Source organism: Bombina bombina, chromosome 5, assembly GCF_027579735.1.
Source record: "Bombina bombina isolate aBomBom1 chromosome 5, aBomBom1.pri, whole genome shotgun sequence".
NCBI classification, from domain to species: domain Eukaryota; kingdom Metazoa; phylum Chordata; class Amphibia; order Anura; family Bombinatoridae; genus Bombina; species Bombina bombina.
The window spans coordinates 773,829,655-773,849,912 of record NC_069503.1 but is presented as its reverse complement, the minus strand read 5'-3'; the positions used below and the strand labels follow the sequence as shown (position 1 = coordinate 773,849,912).

Here is a 20,258-nt window from a genome sequence, read left to right as displayed (position 1 = left end):
TCATTGCTTTCCTGTATGTTTCATCATTAAAAGCAGTTAAAAGTTCATAAAGTGTGGTGCTGCTGCTCTTTTCTACAAATTTCCCTTATTGATCTATCACAGTCCACAATTTAAAATGTGGGTACATTTGCTCTAGAACTACTTGAGAACTCTCCTTTGAAAGAACAGCTGCAGTGAAGGCACTGCATAATCTAATTGTTTACCTGTAGTAAATCTAACATTAGAAACTGCACATCTCATCTTAATATGATTTTTTGTTGATAATTGTAACCTTCCAATCATTGTGAAATTAAAGGGACACTCAGGTTAATTTAAATTTTCATGATTCAGATACAGCATGTAATTTTAAACAACTTTCCAATTTACTTCCATTAAAAATATTTGCACAGTCTTTTATATTTACAATTTTTGAGTCACCAGATCCTACTGAGCATGTGCAAGAATTCACAGACTATACGTATATGCATTTGTGATTGGCTGATTGCTATCACATGGTAAAAGGGGAGTGGAAATATACATAACTGAAATTTGTTATAAAAAAATCTACTACGCATTTGAAGTTCAGACTAAGTGCTATTGCATTGTCTTGTTATCTTGCATTTGTTGATTATGCAAATCTAATGTGTTGACTGGTCCTTTAAATAATTATAACTTTTCAGGAGCTCTCAACCAAATGTCATCTTGTTTCTATAGTGTCCAGGTTTATATCTCTGAAACCTGTGTCTAACAAACCCTGTTAAGATATTGTATCAGGTACTATTAGTTTTCTAAGTGTATGCTGTCTCTAGCAGCTTGATGGTGTTTGCTGGTGTTGACTCCGTAAGTTTGCTAAACTAATAAAAAGGCTAGATAGTTTGCTGTGTCTCAAGAACTGTCATCTCACTGTTTCATTTCAGGTGTTGAGTATGAGCTGTTGACGATGGAGTGGGGGCCCTGTGTCTGGATAGGAGGTCTGCTTTGGGGGCCCTACTATACTGTGGGATCTGGTTCTGGAGGGTGGAGACCCTAGGGGGGTGTGGTGGTGTGGCCCTTGATGATATGGGCTCTGGTGGGGGGAAGCAGGCAGATGAAGGGTTGAAGGGGCAGAGTGGGAGCCCTTCCCTAATTTTTTTCACTGGGGGCTCTGGTTGGTCTGCCCCTGGTCTTAGGCACTGAAATATACTGTACTCTGTGTCTCAGGCTCTTATTAGCTTTAAGTGGTATGACTGTTGTGTTATACTGTAATGAAAATAGTGTCAGCTGCTGAGCCTTACTGTGTCACAGGTACTATCAGCTTGCTGTGTTATACTGTAATGCAAATAGTGTCAGCTGCTGAGCCTTACTGTGTCACAGGCACTATCAGCTTGCTGTGTTATACTGTAATGCATAGTGTCAGCTGCTGAGCCTTACTGTGTCACAGGTACTATCTGCTTGATGTGTTATACTGTAATGCAAATAGTGTCAGCTGCTGAGCCTTACTGTGTCACAGGCACTATCAGCTTGCTGTGTTATACTGTAATGCATAGTGTCAGCTGCTGAGCCTTACTGTGTCACAGGTACTATCTGCTTGATGTGTTATACTGTAATGCAAATAGTGTCAGCTGCTGAGCCTTACTGTGTCACAGGCACTATCAGCTTGCTGTGTTATACTGTAATGCATAGTGTCAGCTGCTGAGCCTTACTGTGTCACAGGCACTATCAGCTTGCTGTGTTATACTGTAATGCATAGTGTCAGCTGCTGAGCCTTACTGTGTCACAGGTACTATCTGCTTGATGTGTTATACTGTAATGCATAGTGTGTCATCTGCTGAGCCTTACTGTGTCACAGGCACTATCAGCTTGATGTGTTATACTGTAATGCAAATAGTGTCAGCTGCTGAGCCTTACTGTGTCACAGGTACTATCAGCTTGATGTGTTATACTGTAATGCAAATAGTGTCAGCTGCTGAGCCTTACTGTGTCACAGGCACTATCAGCTTGCTGTGTTATACTGTAATGCAAATAGTGTCAGCTGCTGAGCCTTACTGTGTCACAGGCACTATCAGCTTGCTGTGTTATACTGTAATGCATAGTGTCAGCTGCTGAGCCTTATTGTGTCACAGGCACTATCTGCTTGATGTGTTATACTGTAATGCAAATAGTGTCAGCTGCATACTTACTGTGTCACAGGTACTATCAGCTTGATGTGTTATACTGTAATGAAAATAGTGTCAGCTGCTGAGCCTTACTGTGTCACAGGCACTATCAGCTTGCTGTGTTATACTGTAATGCATAGTGTCAGCTGCTGAGCCTTACTGTGTCACAGGTACTATCTGCTTGATGTGTTATACTGTAATGCAAATAGTGTCAGCTGCTGAGCCTTACTGTGTCACAGGCACTATCAGCTTGCTGTGTTATACTGTAATGCAAATAGTGTCAGCTGCTGAGCCTTACTGTGTCACAGGTACTATCAGCTTGCTGTGTTATACTGTAATGCATAGTGTCAGCTGCATACTTACTGTGTCACAGGTACTATCAGCTTGCTGTGTTATACTGTAATGCATAGTGTCAGCTGCATACTTACTGTGTCACAGGCACTATCAGCTTGCTGTATTATACTGTAATGCATAGTGTCAGCTGCATACTTACTGTGTCACAGGTACTATCAGCTTGCTGTGTTATACTGTAATGCATAGTGTCAGCTGCTGAGCCTTACTGTGTCACAGGTACTATCAGCTTGCTGTGTTATACTGTAATGCATAGTGTCAGCTGCTGAGCCTTACTGAGTCACAGGTACTATCAGCTTGCTGTGTTATACTGTAATGCATAGTGTCAGCTGCTGAGCCTTACTGTGTCACAGGCACTATCAGCTTGCTGTGTTATACTGTAATGCAAATAGTGTCAGCTGCTGAGCCTTACTGTGTCACAGGTACTATCAGCTTGCTGTGTTATACTGTAATGCAAATAGTGTCAGCTGCTGAGCCTTACTGTGTCACAGGTACTATCAGCTTGCTGTGTTATACTGTAATGCATAGTGTTAACTGCTGAGCCTTACTGTGTCACAGGCACTATCAGCTTGCTGTGTTATACTGTAATGCATAGTGTCAGCTGCTGAGCCTTACTGTGTCACAGGCACTATCAACTTGATGTGTTATACTGTAATGCATAGTGTCAGCTGCTGAGCCTTACTGTGTCACAGGTACTATCAGCTTGCTGTGTTATACTGTAATGCATAGTGTCAGCTGCTGAGCCTTACTGTGTCACAGGTACTATCTGCTTGATGTGTTATACTGTAATGCATAGTGTCAGCTGCTGAGCCTTACTGTGTCACAGGTACTATCTGCTTGATGTGTTATACTGTAATGCATAGTGTGTCATCTGCTGAGCCTTACTGTGTCACAGGTACTATCAGCTTGCTGTGTTATACTGTAATGCAAATAGTGTCAGCTGCTGAGCCTTACTGTGTCACAGGTACTATCAGCTTTCTGTGTTATACTGTAATGCATAGTGTCAGCTGCTGAGCCTTACTGTGTCACAGGTACTATCTGCTTGATGTGTTATACTGTAATGCATAGTGTCAGCTGCTGAGCCTTACTGTGTCACAGGTACTATAAGCTTGCTGTGTTATACTGTAATGCATAGTGTCAGCTGCATACTTACTGTGTCACAGGTACTATCAGCTTGCTGTGTTATACTGTAATGCATAGTGTCAGCTGCTGAGCCTTACTGTGTCACAGGCACTATCAGCTTGCTGTGTTATACTGTAATGCAAATAGTGTCATCTGCTGAGCCTCACTGTGTCACAGGTACTATCAGCTTTCTGTGTTATACTGTAATGCATAGTGTCAGCTGCTGAGCCTTACTGTGTCACAGGCACTATCAGCTTTCTGTGTTATACTGTAATGCATAGTGTCAGCTGCTGAGCCTTACTGTGTCACAGGTACTATCTGCTTGATGTGTTATACTGTAATGCATAGTGTCAGCTGCATACTTACTGTGTCACAGGTACTATCAGCTTGCTGTGTTATACTGTAATGCATAGTGTCAGCTGCATACTTACTGTGTCACAGGTACTATCAGCTTGCTGTGTTATACTGTAATGCAAATAGTGTCAGCTGCTGAGCCTTACTGTGTCACAGGTACTATCAACTTGCTGTGTTATACTGTAATGCATAGTGTCAGCTGCTGAGCCTTACTGTGTCACAGGCACTATCAGCTTTCTGTGTTATACTGTAATGCATAGTGTCAGCTGCTGAGCCTTACTGTGTCACAGGTACTATCTGCTTGATGTGTTATACTGTAATGCATAGTGTCAGCTGCTGAGCCTTACTGTGTCACAGGTACTATCAGCTTGCTGTGTTATACTGTAATGCATAGTGTCAGCTGCATACTTACTGTGTCACAGGTACTATCAGCTTGCTGTGTTATACTGTAATGCATAGTGTCAGCTGCATACTTACTGTGTCACAGGTACTATCAGCTTGATGTGTTATACTGTAATGCAATTAGTGTGTCAGCTGCATACTTACTGTGTCACAGGTACTATCAGCATGATGTGTGTTATACTATAATTAATGCGAGTTGCTGGGGTTTGACGTGTCTCAGGCATTATCAGATTTATAGTTCTGCTTTTGCTATAGAGTTGCCACCTTGGGCATATTTGTGTGATACGCGGTGCAGGATTTAGCAATGTTTCAGACACTAGTAGTAGTCAGCTGATGGAGGCTTACTCACAGGATGTGGCGGTCATGTGACAAGCTCAACCCTTACCCAGCACTTTTCTGTTGCACCGGTGAGTAGGAGGAGTCTCTAGAGCAAGCGGAGCAGGTCATCTTATATAGCGAGCAGCTGATACTGGCACCGTCTCACTTTCCTTTCATACCTCTGTAGCTTACCGTAGTCCCACGTGTCCTGCACAATGGTTAACCTACAAAATTACTTTGAACACATTGAGAAGAACCAGGAGATCTATGTGAAGGTGAGTATAACTTGCGCGTAGGTTTATTTTTAATGCACTATTTATGTAATGTATTTGCAAAATTTTTTATTTTTTATTTTTTTTTAAGTCTTCATCATAAAATAAACAGTTTCTGTAAATGAATAGTGGCTAACCTCTCTAATTTACGACAATGCTTGTATGAAAAAAAGATGTATCACAGTGCTTATCTACCTAGGTGGTGTTTACCTGCTGTTTCTGGCTTCTTGTTTTCGAACTTAGTTTCTTGGGCAATACTGCAGTTCTAATACGAAAAAAGTGTAAACGGAGATATATTTAAAGGGAAAGGAAGCCCCAATATTTACTTTCATGATTTGCATAGAAAATAAAATTTTAAATAACTTTCCAATTTACTTCTCTTATCAAATATGCTTTATTCTATTGTTATCCTTTGCTGAAGGAACAGCATTGCACTACTGGCAGCTAGCTGAACAGTCTAGTTAATCACAAGACACAAATGTGTGCAGACACCAGTCAGCAGCTAACTTACTAGCGTAGGATATGTGTGTATTCTTTTTCAACGAGTGATACCAAGAGAGCAAAGCACATTTGAAAATAGAAGTGAATTTTAAAGTGTCTTAAAATTGCATGCTCTATCTAAATCATGCACGTTTAATTTTGACTTTCCTATCCCTTTAAAAGTGTTTAGAACAAAAATCACATAATGCAAAATTCTATACCATTATTTTTGCACCTACTTTATACTTCAAAGTATTAAAAAGATTTTTTTTTATCCCAAAGTAGAATTTTGTAGAATGCCTGGCTCTACACATGTGTAGGTTTACTGTCTCTTTAAGAAAGCAATGAGTGCATTTGCCAGGTGCTGCTGATGTTACAAGTGAGGAGGTGGGAATGTATTGTATTCAGATGTGCATATATTTATTTTATTGTTAAATTGTCCCTTTATTCATTTTCTCAGAGATTGGCAGAATGGGTTGCCATTCAGAGTGTTTCAGCCTGGCCAGAGAAAAGAGGTGAAATTAAGAAGATGATGGAAGTTGCTGCCAAAGAAATTGAGCGGCTTGGTGGCACAACTGAACTGGTAGACATTGGCAAACAAAAGGTAAAAATAAGATGATGGTTTAATGTGTAGAAGGCCACATTACATATGTCCTAAAAGAAAGGGACATTAAAGTGTCAGTAAACCTCAAAAATAATGTTATATAATTCTGCACATAGTAGTGCAAACTTTATAAAACATAATATTCCCTTTGATTTTTTTAAAACAAAAGCTGTTTTTCAGACCCGCTTTCAGTGCTCTTCTGAGCGGGTCTGTTTTTTTCACACAGCGCATCGGGCCAGCTGTATAGTCACAGCCCGGCCCGACCACGTCATTATACACAGTGCAGCTCGCTCCTGCTGTCAGACAGAGCAGGAGCGAGCTGCACTTAGTGTTATGGCGCGGTCGGGCCGGGCTGTGACTATACAGCTGGCCCGATGCGCTGTGTGAAAAAAACGACCCGCTCAGAAGAGCACAGAGAGCGGGTCTGAAAAACAGCTGTTTTGAAAAATTCAAAGAAAATATTATGGTTTCTAAAGTTTGCGCTAATATGTTATATAATTCTGCACTATGTGCAGAATTATATAACATTATTTTTGAGGTTTACTGTCTCTTTAAACGTGTAATTACAAGATGCAAAACATGTCCTATTAAAATCTAATATTTACTTTAAACTTATACATACTTTGCAGAGCCTGATTGAACTAAAAGTAAAGTTTATACAAAAGTAAAAAAAATCCATCCCCTTTACTCCCACTTACCTTTATATCCCCTCCCCCCCACTTGTCTGGCTCTGTTCTTGCAAGTGCTTGAAGACCCAAACTTTCAGTAGAGGCAGAGAGAAGGCAGCATAAGCCTTTATCTGTATGGATGCTAGCGTTACAGCTTCTTATTGGCTGTGGCACTATGCATGAGAGCAGAAGAAACGGCAGTGGATGGGTAATGTAAATGCAGAAAAAGAGAGGTGTGCTCTTCCATTTCTCAGATATTGGAAAAACAGACACAGGGATAAATAATGAAAATATATAAAAACTTTTTTTGTTTTTTTTTAACTGATTAAATATTTGTATATGTAAATGTCAAGGTGTTTTATGTCCCATTAAAGGGCCATAATACCAAAATGTTGAAACACTTGAAAGTGATGCAGCATAGATGTAAAAAGCTGACAGGAAAATATCACCTGAACATTTCTATGTAAAAAAGAAAGATATTTTACCTAAAAAATTCCTCAGTAGCCACATCCCATTGTAAAGGACTTCTAAGCAGCAAATCAGTATGTCTGTCCCAGGACAGCGGAAGGAGCAAGCGAAGGAGCAAGCTTTCGTACACTCTCATCTTATTTCCCTATTAAGTTTAAGGAAGTTTACTATGAAATCTCATGAGAGTTAAGTGAAATCTCATGAGATCACAGTAAAAGAGTTCATGATCTCAGCACTGTTGATGCTGATTGGCTGCTGTTCATTTCTTCAGTTTTTTTTTGTTTTTTTTTACCTGCAGCTGGGCAGCAGCTGAGTATAACATTTTACACAGAACTTACTCTGCCGAGCTGAGGAAATTGTGAGGTAAAATATTTTCCTTTTTTAAATAGAGATGCTCATGTGATATTTTCCTGTCAGCGTTTTTCAGTTATACTGCATCAGTTTCAAGTGATTTAGCATATGAGTATTATGTCCCTTTAAGAATTTTGACAAAGAGAGAAGGTTCACTAAATTCATACACTGAAATGCTTTTAAAAAGCCAGTGTGCAGTAATGTATGTATCACTCCTTAGCTACAGTTCCAGACTGTTGGTTTCTTTACATGATCGTCTTGCTAAATGCTATTTGGTTTCTGTTCCTGGAATATGCCAGGAGGAACATAAACATGTAAATATAACCAGCTGCCTCAAACAAGCTCTGCAATGAAAGAGCCCTGATTGTCAGCACTGACCTGGAGTGGTGTAGCTATACTATTAAAAGCTTAAAGGCATGCACTGTACATTACACTGCCAGGAAGTAGGCATTTCAAGTTATTTTGGCAAAACATTTTATTGTTGTAATGTTGTGCTATATTTCCTTTTGTTGTTTTAAACAAATTGAGCTCTGTACATGTAAATGCATTTGGCTCACACCCTTTCTTAGTAACATGACCCTTTTATATTTGTATATTTTCTTTAAGCTGACCATACCTTGTTAAATGCAATTTGGCTGATAATCAACTTTGTACACCTTTCTTTTACTATAGTTAAAATCCTGATTTTTCTTAAGTATAACCCACTGATTAGTGTTTTTTGTTGCAACAATGAAACAGACTGTTTATTAGACACCATTATTATTTTCGGTTATTTTTAGAGCGCCAACACTAGTATTTTGGTGTATCTCTTAAGTCTAAGAGAGAAATGTTGTCTGTGTCATGATAGCTATATCTAATATTAATTGCTTAGCTAGATTTATTCTGAAAGAGATACATTTATCTTTGCTAAATGTTATCTCACAACTTAAAGGGACAGTCTACACTGCAACTGTACTTACATTATTGTAATGCTTGCCCATTGATCACACAGTATATTATTATCCCCAGGAACATTTCTATTCCCATTCAGGTAAAAACGAGTAAGTTTCCAAGCGTTGGCTGTTTTGAAATGGCCTCTTGATCCCTCCTACATGTGATATCACTATGTCCATGGGGTTGTGGATGTGAACAGGGGCTGTGTATCGTGCAGAATGAGTTACGCTCGTGCACAGCAATTTGTGCATGTGCATTGCGCACTGACACTCCAGACCTTTCTGAACATGGAACCCAACTTGAGACCTCATTTGTTACAGCGGTCGACTTACAGAATGGAAGCGTTTCTGAAGCACATTAGAGGTTTAGAGACCTCAAGTTGAGTTCCTTGTTCAGAAAGGTCTGCAGAGTCACTTAATGCGCATGCGCGAATCGCTGTGCACAATACACAGCCACCATTCGCATCCACAACCCCATGGACATAGTGATGTCACATGTAGGAGGGATCAAGAGGCCATTTCAAAACGGCCAACGCTTGGAAACGTACTTGTTTTTACCTGAATGGGAATAAAAATGTTCCTGGGGATAATATTTATTATACTGTGTGATCACTGGGCAAGCATTACAATAATGTAAGTACAGTTGCAGTGTAGACTGTCCCTTTAACAACAATGCAAGGTAAAGGTATTTAACAGCTCAGTAGATTAAAGGGACATTAAACTTGTAGCATATATTGTCAGTTAAGCACTGCATTGCAAAAAATGTTTAAAAATAGTTCCTGTCATTTTGTTAGCAAAAATCATGTTCTTGGTTTTAATTGGAGTGGCCAGTTAGGGACAGGTATAAATGAGCGTGTGGTCTGAGATGATAAATCCCTGTGTAGAATATTGCAGGCTAGGTAAATGACCCCACACTTAAAGGAAGATTAAACACTTTGACATCTATAAACCTTTTTAATTCTGTGTATTTGAAAAAATCTTTTTAGTGATGGGGTGAAAAATAGGCCACTTGTTCAGCTGAGGAGAATTAGGGACAGATCAAGAATAGGCAAGAAGCATGTGCAAACAACCATTGTTTGAACCTCCTTTTTTTTTTTTTTTTTTTTTTTTAATATATGTTCCGAATTTGTCCTCAACAGAAAAGCTAGATAATGGAAAACCTAGGTTTCAACATGGTGGTGCTCATTACCTTATTGAAACTAGACCTTTTAATTTTATATCTTCAATATGTAAACAACTAATATGATAATAAAAATGCATCTACATACTACTCTAAGGCTAATCTCTACTTTGAATACATCATTATAGCTAGCATTAATTTACTGTTTAATGTCCCTTTAACTGTAATGATGTCATTTTAAGTGCAAGTTAGCCTCTCTTGGAAGAAATGGAACAAGTAAACCTTTTCAGAGTTATTCTACACATCTAGTACTGTCAGTACTGCAAAGCCCCTCAAATAATTTTAGAAACACACATTTTAGCTTGAGAGCCATTTGTCTCACTAGACGGGGTTCTGGATGTTGAAGGAGAGACAACTACAACATAAGTTGGGGGGGGAATCCCAAAATTTTGGTGTGATTTCTCTCCATGTCGACACGATTTTTATCTCGCAGACCTTTGGCAGTTTAGTGAACAAAATACTGTATTCTAATTTTTGGTCTCTATTGCATTGTGTAAACTAAATGTAGAAAGAATGTTGCACTGAGTAACAAGGCGCTGGTAGAGCCTGTTCCTGCCCCAGGACAATGTTTTACCGGTGCTTTTGTTATGGCTCTGCATAGAAGATAAAGATATTGCACCCTTGTTGCTCTTCAGCAAAGGTTTTCTCATCTTTCATATGTTGTGAAAATATTGGTCTTTACTTGAGAGCGCCTCTAAATTATGTATACTCCTAAAAATAGTTTCCTTATTTTATAAAAAAAGACAATGTTGCAATATGTAATGTGTCTTATGTTTGTGATCAATAATTTAGTTGCTTTCCTTAACAGAAACAATGTACTGTACTGGTTCTTTCAGTTAAAGGGACATTATACACTAGATTTTTCTTTGCATAAAGGTTTTGTAGATGATCCATTTAAATAGCCCATACAGCTTTTTTTTTTTTTTTTTTTTTAAAAGGATAGTTTTGCTTATTTTTAAATGACATTGCCCTGATTTTCAGACTCCTAACCAAGCCCTAAAGTTTTAGGAGAATACCGACATATTCCTACTCCAGCTTGCTTCTGTTTGTGTAAAGGGTCTTTTCATATGGAGGGGGAGGTCTATTTATTTCCCACTTGTAGTAGGGGTTCTAGTTATATTTTAAACAGTGCTAAACTGGGAGCTTCTAAGTAAGTTTTTTTTTTTTTTTTAAACGGTTTTATACTGGATTTTTATATCAGTATCTGTGCATATTATTCTTTATAGTAGTGTCTATATCATGCAGTTATATGAAAATTGGTGTATACTGTACCTTTTAAGAATGAAATATGGGACAGCACTGAAACAAACTTACAATCTACAAAAATATAAATCTTTTTTTATTTAAAATAACAATATAAATGTGGCATAATGGGTGAACATCACCAATATGGGACCACATGCATCAAAAACACACGCATAAAATCAATAAAAGAGATTCTTGCACTATATGTATAATGGAGATGGTCGACTTGGCCGCAAAACAAAGCGCGTACACTCAAACTGCAGACCACAGACAGGATTACCGGCCTGCAACTCCACTACTCGTTTCAAGGATAACTCCTCTTCCTCAGGTGGATTAGTTTACTGAGGGGCAGCTCCCTATTTATAGCTATTACTCCTTAATGAGTTATAAATGTGCATGGACTCTGGATATATCAAAAGTGCCACAATAACTTTTAAAACTAGTAGATATGTTGTGAAAATGTAGGTACCTTAGCTAATGTAAGGTAGCTACATTTTCACAGCATGTGAAAGATGAGAAAACCTTTGCCCTGTGCAGATGACCACCATACAACTTGGGTAAGACCCCCCCCCCCTCCTTTTGGTAGCCGGTTTGCACTTCAGAATGAAAGATGGAAAACCTCACAATAGTGTGTGTAATTTATTTTTTTATTATTATTATTATTATTATTATTATTTTTTTAAAACCATGTTTTCATTAAAAGAAAAAAAAATCTGATTAAAAGCTTCTAGTACAATTTTCCAAGAGTTGGCAGAAAGCTTCATGGGACAGAATTAAACAGGTAAGGTTATGGATTCCCCTTTAGCTAATTCACCTTGGAGCGCACAAATTGTCCCTATAACCATAACTTGTTATGCAATATTATTTATTATTATTCTTGTGCTCCAATGAATGGCCACCTAAACATTTTTATATTTACAGAGTTATAGTAGTTTTGGGAGCAATGGATGCTGCTTTATTACTTAAAGTAATGTATCACTATTTTATAACATTTCTAGCTTCCTGATGGCACAGAGATTCCCCTTCCTCCTATTATCTTGGGGATACTGGGCAAAGATCCTAAGAAGAAGACAGTTTGCGTCTATGGACATTTGGACGTCCAGCCAGCAGCTATTGAGGATGGCTGGGACAGCGAGCCTTTTGATTTGGTAGAAAGGGATGGTAAGCAACAGAAGTTTCATGGGCACTGTAAAACAGAGACTCATGGTTTTATAAGCCAATGGTTTGTGTTTGAATAAGGATTGTATTATTGTTACTATAGATATATCTAGAGACCATGTTTCTAATACATCTTGCACCTAGCTAATCCATTAATACTGTATAACAGTACACAAATAGTGAACTAAAAGAGTGCATATGTAGGCTTAAAGGGAAATGAAACCTTTTTGGTTGTTTTTCTTTTATGATTCAGAGCATGCAAGTCTTAACTTTCCGATTTTACTTCTATTTATTTTTTAGCTTTGTTGGTATCCTTTGTTGAGAAGCATGCCTAGGTAGGCACAGAAGCAGCAATGCACTCCTGGGAGCTAGCTGCTGATTGGTGACTGCACATACAGTCCTTGTCATTCACTCACACGTTGTGTTAAGCTAACTGTTAGGAGTGCATTGCTTCTTCAACAAAGGATATCAAAAGAATGAAGCACATTTTGATTGTAGATGCAAATTGGAAAGTTGTTTAAAATTGTGTGCACTATCTGAATCATGAAAGAAAAATGTTATGTTTTATGTCACTTTAAAAACCACCAGATCTGATCAATATTAAGGGGTTTTCAATTCCTGTTAGGACTCCAGACATAACACTACTATATTCTACACTTATGCCGGTTCCTAAAAATAGGAAAGAGAAGAGGCGCCTAATGGTGTGATATCCTGGATGCAGGCAAATATAGGCTTAAACAGACGTCGGGTATACTCACAAGCCCAGGTGCACATCCAGTGCAATAGTAAACCAACCGAGACTTCAGAGCCGCTCGGCTGACTCAATCACTGGTAGCAGCTTGCACTGGAACACGTCCTCAACAATGTAAGGTCCCAGGGTAAATTCAATTTCCCAAGAATAAAGCAAGGTTGGGTAAAAGGTAATGTATACGACAGGAAACACAGCAACGCGTTTCTCAGTGCTTATGTTGTTTCATCAGGCTATTATTCTACACTATCATAGGTTGCACACTCTAGTGACCCATTTCTAATTATCTCTAATAAGCCTCAGCAAAGAAGAAATCTTAGGTTAAAGTATGGTGATGCCCATTGCTTTAAGGACACTAACGCTTCATGCTGATTTTTATGATTATATAAATATATATATATATATTGTTTTTTTAATATAAATAGGTGAGCGTGCGCTTTATTTGAGAGATTTATATATATATATATTATTCTTAGGCTAATCTTTGCTTTAACAACATCATTTTCTCTAGCCTTTATTTAGTGTTTCATGTCCAATTATCGCCTCATTGCATTAAGAATTGTCACAGCAGCTGTACTTAAAGCAAAACGGGATAAAACTTAAGCTTCCTTTTTTTTCATACGTGCGGTGTCACAAGATTATTTCTGTTTTGCTGAGCACATTGGAAATGGTCATAAAACTTTGCAATCACTGCAATTTTCAAGCAATCTACACTTCTCTGATAAGAGTCTATCAATGCTTTAGTTTATCTTAAGAAAATATTAAGTGGTGCGTTTTTAAAGCAGGTCAGCAAATAACCTTATTAATTATATATACGCAGATAACAAGGTCTGTGAATTGTTCAATTTCTACAATTTGTTATGATAGCTATGGAGTTGTTAACATTGTTCTGTTTCTCCAGTTTTCTTCATATCTTTTTTACATTAGTGTTAAACATTCATTTTTCACTTTGTCAGTTTTATAGACTTTGATCATTTTAGCTTGTTTTTGCAGTGCCACCTTTTCTTCCTTGGGTTATACAAGGCTCTGGTTTAGGCATTCAGCCAGTCAGTATGTGATTTGTCAGCAACTTGAAATTCCTGTTCATAGCAGACTTCAGGCTGTGAACTAGATCTTTTAATTAAACCGTGACACAAACTTTCAAGATCCATTTGTAATGTACACTAGTAGTAACCAGGCCTTTTGGTAACCTATTAACAACTTGTTGCATGTAAAAGAGGGCATTTTGGGGGGAAAATAAACATATTTGTTTTTTTCTTTTATGCATGTGTGGTGGAATTGTTCACTATAGTTTTGCTCTTTAGCTTCTTTAAAATATGCGCTTTGCTAGCATAAACAAATAAATGACCCTTTTCATGTAAAAATATATTAATGTGTTTAAATACTACTATTCCATAAATATAGTAGAAATGTACCGCATTTAAAGATAATTTAGTTTCTTTAAAGTCCTACCATTAAATATTAGCACTGGAACACACTGCAGTATTAAAACTAGCATTTCTGAAGGTTTCTACATGTACGTGTTTTTGTTTTGTTTTATTCTGTGCAAGTTGCACATCTCTCTTACCTTTGCACCCAAGAGCATTAGAATAATGTTACATTAACCACATACCAGGCAGATGGTGTACTTGCATTACATGTGCCAGTGTGTACACTAAATATGCACTTTATTTATGTTTAGGTAAACTGTATGGGAGGGGTTCCACAGATGACAAAGGTCCAGTTCTTGCATGGTTTAATGCCATAGAAGCTTATCAACAATTAAACCAGGTAAGTGAAATCTAGTGTTTTATATGACTGGAAATTAAACAGTAACAAGTATTGCTCTTATTTTATTGATCTATTTAGAAACGTGTCACAGATTACCTGAACCAGACTATATTCCAGTGATAAAAGTGAGGATCTTTGTCACTGGTGTACAAGTCCAAAGTCACCCACAGTTAGACATAATTTGTGTTTAAAGCTACACATCACAGTGTAAGGTAATTACATAATCTTCATAGCATTTCTTTGTGGTCTATTGATCACATTTTTTTTAAAACCTTTTTGGGTTTTAAAAAATTAAATGTGTATTGTTTTGGAAGATATGTGGTCATCCTCTGCACTGAGCTGACAGTGTGGATGACTGCCGCATGTGCAATGCATATCCTGGGTAGTGCATGCATTGCATCTTAAATAGGGAAGACTGGAGTATGCAGGTGTCTTAAATTAAGATGTCTACCATAAGAATTTGACTACCGCGTCACCTCCGGTGACGTGTAGTCAGCTGCTGGAGGGTTGTGAAGCTCTCTGCGCATGTTTAAGGCACAAATAACAGTGCTCACTGGAGGCCCAACCTCCTACAAACAGCTGTTTAAGGCAGAATAGGTGACAACTTACTTTAGAACACCGATGTTCTAAAGTAAGTTGTCTACCGCGTAGAAATTGCCTCCTGATCGCTCTGTCCTTATCTCCATAACACAGATTTTATTTTCAAATAATTTTGAAATAGTTTTTACTTGCTGTATTTAGGTCCTTTTTCGCGGTTCTATACCTTTTTTATAGCAATATCTCAAATTACTCAACGCTGTACCGTGCTGTATTTTTGTGTTTTCTGAATGATCATTTCCTAAAGCACAGTACAGCGTTGACTAATTTGAGATATTGCTATAAAGGTATAGAACGGCGAAAAAGGAACTAAATACAGCAAGTAAAAACTATTTCAAAATTATTGCAAAATAAAATCTGTGTTATGGAGAGAAGGGGGTCTTATACCCCTGCCATTTGTATTTTATTTCCATTTTATGGCAATCGCTTACCTAATGTATTTACTGTATGGGGGACAGTTGCTCCAAAGGAACCCCTATTCCCCAAAGTCTGCGTAGTGGTCTCATGTTTCTTTAGGTAAGAGAAATTGCAGTTACGTGATTAATAAACAGGGCTGGTGACCCCTCTTTTGAAAGAGGCCTTTATTCCACACTCATCATAATGGTTCCTAAGACCCCTTATTTGAAAGAGTGAGGTCCCGTGATACTTTTAAAGGGTTTCATGTATAACCATCAAGTAAGAAAGGAAAGGTTGTTTTTAGAATGATTTTTCTGTCCATTTACAATAAAAATTATCAACATTTAGAACACCTGTCACATAATCATGATTTTTGCAGAGGGATTCCAGAGGCTCTGTCCTCACCCTCGTATTAACTTAGAAGAGCATAAGACCTCTCTATTTATTTAAAAAGGAAAGCCCTTTAACATGCAGGTGATTACAATTATATTGGTAATTACTAGCATCACTAGGGAGTATTTTTATGAAGGGGTTAATTAGAGCCCCCATGCTCCACAAAATGGGTGATGAGCAGTGATAGTAAGAAAGAAATGCGGCTTTGTCCAGTTTAAAACATTGAGTGGACTATTAACTTTATGCCCTGGCTGAGACACTTCTATATATATATATATATATATATATATATATATATATATATATATATATATATATATATATATATATATATATATATATATATATATATATATATATATATTCTCTCACATACCTCATATGATGTGCTCTTCTAGATAGCAGGTGATTATTATAAGAATAGCAATCATCTTTTTAGTGTATTTTTGGAGGCACCAGGCTCCAGTACACTCATACGTGCATTGACCTGGGGCAATTGATCACTCTTATAAGAGGAGAGATCCATCTTCCAAATGCGTGGTCACACACCCAAATACCCAAATTACTTTTGCCATAGTACATATAGGAAATATGCTTATGGAACAGAGTTGCTCTGACCACTACAGTACAAGCTACCTCAAACTAGCGACCTTGTTTCCATCCTCCTGTCAGGTGATTGTGAAAGAACTCCAATGGTGGAGTTGGAGGCCTGAAATAAAATAGGGTTATTTTCTGTTCTTGTAACATTAACTTTGTAGCGCTCTTAGCTTTTTTGCGAAATGTATACGTTTGTACCTTTTTTTTAAACACTTATGGTAAAGCTCCTTGTAATGATTATTAGCTTTTATGTAAAATTTTAAATAGTAAAATAAACCTGTACACACATGTATACTCTTACAGTTACCTTTTATTTTTATAAAATCTCCTGTTTGTGCTGGAATTCTTAATTTTGCACTGTTGACTTTAAGTTATGCACATGTCAGGCATATTTCTATCCTTACCAATATCTTTCACATAATGTAAAATACAACCATCAGCTGTATAGGCAAAAACAATAAGTGGGAATAAAAATCTTTTATCTCTGTTTATTTTAAGAATATGATTTAATAGATGGGTTTATATTTTCCTCCTAGGAAATTCCTGTAAATCTCAGGTTCTGCCTTGAAGGAATGGAGGAATCTGGATCAGAAGGTTTAGACGATCTTATTTTTGCCAGGAAAGATACATTTTTCAAGGATGTGGACTATGTGTGCATTTCAGATAACTACTGGCTGGGAAAAAACAAGCCCTGCATTACATACGGCCTACGTGGTATTTGCTACTTCTTTGTTGAGGTAACATATAAAAGAGTCCTATCTCCCCTTTTTAATTTAATGTTTGGCCTATTATAATTAACATTTGTCTTTGTTTTGCAGCAAACAAGCTGTGTATTATAATTAAGAATAACTGGTAATAGGAGTAGATTAGAAAGTTGCTGAAAATCGCATGATCTATCTGAATCATGAAAAAATATTAATTTGGGTTTCATTTCCATTTTTAAAATAATCTAATGTGTACAGTTACACAGTATTATGCAAATAACATACATTTCCTAATTTTAGACCGTTTTTACTCTGTATCTGAATGTGAAGATTCTCTTGATAGATCACGCAGTGCTGTGAATGTATTTCACGTGCCCAGTGCCGCTGTTCACTTACAATTCAAGGGGGTTAACATAAAAATAGATTGCAGTAGGTTATATTGCAGCACATTATTCTCGAACCGTGTATGGCTTGTAGTTGGCAGACTTTAGCTTCCTGTGTCCTATAAAGCAGTTGGGCAGAGTTCTTCACTGAGAGCGGAAATCACTGCAAACTGGTTCTATATGAAAAAAAGTATATTTCTCTCTCTCTCTTGCTCTGCAGGTGGAATGCAGCAGCAAAGATCTTCATTCTGGGGTCTATGGGGGTTCTGTCCATGAAGCAATGACTGACCTCATTACTCTAATGGGTATGTACTATCTAAATGCAGCTTATAACAAAATATATGCATACATACACACATATATATATATATATATATATATATATATATATATATATATATATATATATATATATATATATATATATGTATATATATATATATATATGTATGTATGTGTATATATATATATATATATATATATATATATATATATATATATATATATATATATATATATATATATATGTATCTCTTAAATAGTAGGACATTTTCAGCTAAGAAAAAAGACTGACTTAACTAAGTTGCCTAAAACCCAGCAAACTTAACTGATATTTAATACATTAGCAATAGTATAGATTTTTTTTTGTTTTCCCTCATTGTTGAAAGATTAGCTAAAATGAGTCATTATCTTAACAAGCACACACACATTTCATTCTGTAGTATCTAATTAAAATTCTTTCTAAGATATGTTTGTATATTTTAACTTCCAATTAACTCCTATTAGCAAGTTTACCTCTTACTGTTGGTCTTTGTGTTTGATGTTTGGCTCCTTTCTGTATGTTAACACGAGCATGGGTTTGTAACAATGTTATACAAGCTACCTATAGGGGGAGCTATAGCTGCAGCAAGAAGTGCAAAATGACATCAGGGGACCAACAGCTTTGCTTTTACTTTTTAATACACACACACATGCAGTATAGATGCACTCTGTTTTTGTTTCTAGCTATACTGCTGTCCTGTGCACAAGCTTAGTTTATTATAGAGCCCCTGAGCCTACTACACTCTCTGTGTTGCTTTTACACACATTGCTATGTGTTCTGCTTCTACACAGTGTGTCTTATATCCTCAGGTACCCTGAGCAGGCCAGATGTCTTAACTAGAGCACGGATGAAATAATCTGGCCTGTTAGGGGTACTTGAGAGCTGGAGTTAAGAGACACCGGCTGTAGACACATGCACACTCCTGAGCTTACGTAGTGTGCAGTTGTGGAAATATGACCAAAACCAATCCTGTATGGAATGAAAAGAGGCGCCAATAGCGTGATAACGTATATACAAAAGTCAATTGCAGCAAGCGACGATGATTATACTCACAAACAAAGCGGCACTGATTTGCGCCAGACACAGCAGACCGGGACCTGTTCGTCGCCCGGCAGACCAGCACTCGATAGAAACTCCAGGCGGTCATGTGGGACCCTTCAGCCAATCAGGTACGGGAACACGTCCACACCTTACTCCTAGCGGCCGCTCCACCAATGCAGCTTCAATGGCGATTATATCCTGCTATTGGGTTTATTTAAAACTGCAGGCAAATTTGATCTAATACTGTTACTAACCTGTATCAAATGTCACATTTGTTGTTTACGATAACTAGTATATATTGTAAAGTATTATAGGAAATTCTTTTGTGTATATTGACATAACAACATTGCCAATTGGGGAGTGTTTTTTAAAATAGAGCTTTTCATTGGTCCAGAGGGGTATTAATACAACAGGTGTGTGTTAATGATTATTACAGCCTGATGAAACGGCTCTGTGCAGCCGAGAAACGCGTTGCTGGTTTCTTTTTAAATAAATCCTTGTAATTATACCCCTTTGGAGTCCTTTCCTGTGATTTCGAATTCAAGCTTCTGGGTCTAGTGGATATTGGACGCTAATACCACCCGCCCTGTGTGTCCTACAAAGTATTCATTGAATACTGGTATTCCACTGTGCTCTTAGGGGAGGAAGGTGTGTATCCAGATCGTCTATGGATTGGTGGAGCGGCCGCTAGGAGTAAGGTGTGGACGTGTTCCCGTACCTGATTGGCTGAAGGGTCCCACGTGACCGCCTGGAGTTTCTATCAAGTGATGGTCTGCCGGGCGACGAACAGGTCCCGGTCTGCTGTGTCTGGCGCAAATCAGTGCCGCTTTGTTTGTGGGTATAATCATCGTCGCTTGCTGCAATTGACTTTTGTATATACGTTATCACCCTATTGGCGCCTCTTTTCATTCCATTCAGGATTGGTTTTGGTCGTCGTTTTATTTGAGAGAGCAGCCTTTTGATCTTCGCCCATCGTTTGTTCTTCATCTGCTTGGCGCCTAGCGCACCTCCAGAGTTTGACTTATCATTCTCTTTTTCTAGTTGTGGAAATATCACTAGGACATCTGAAAAATACTCCAATTCAGTATACTGTAGTAAAATAATAAGTATCTGTGTTTTAATGCACTGCACAGCTCTCTGCTTTCTGTTCCTCTTAGAAACACAGCAGCTTGAGGTCTCTGGATATGAAAATACTAATATTTATATAAATAATGCTGATATATTAAAGGGACATGAAGCCCATTTAATACTAGCAATCATAACCATGAATTTGGTTTATAGACAGAAA

General features: G+C 37.6%; 1 protein-coding gene across 1 annotated transcript in view; it reads left to right on the top strand.

The window, feature by feature from the left end:
- The first annotated feature begins 4,746 nt into the window (after positions 1 to 4,746).
- The window catches only part of CNDP2 (carnosine dipeptidase 2), a 71,801-nt gene continuing 56,289 nt past the window's right edge, over positions 4,747 to 20,258 (top strand). The window contains exons 1-6 of the mRNA XM_053714863.1: positions 4,747 to 4,936; positions 5,874 to 6,017; positions 11,860 to 12,022; positions 14,449 to 14,537; positions 17,057 to 17,257; positions 17,828 to 17,912. Of these exons, the coding sequence (XP_053570838.1) occupies positions 4,877 to 4,936; positions 5,874 to 6,017; positions 11,860 to 12,022; positions 14,449 to 14,537; positions 17,057 to 17,257; positions 17,828 to 17,912 (742 nt within the window). The 5' untranslated portion in view covers positions 4,747 to 4,876. The remainder of the gene's footprint in view (positions 4,937 to 5,873; positions 6,018 to 11,859; positions 12,023 to 14,448; positions 14,538 to 17,056; positions 17,258 to 17,827; positions 17,913 to 20,258) is intronic.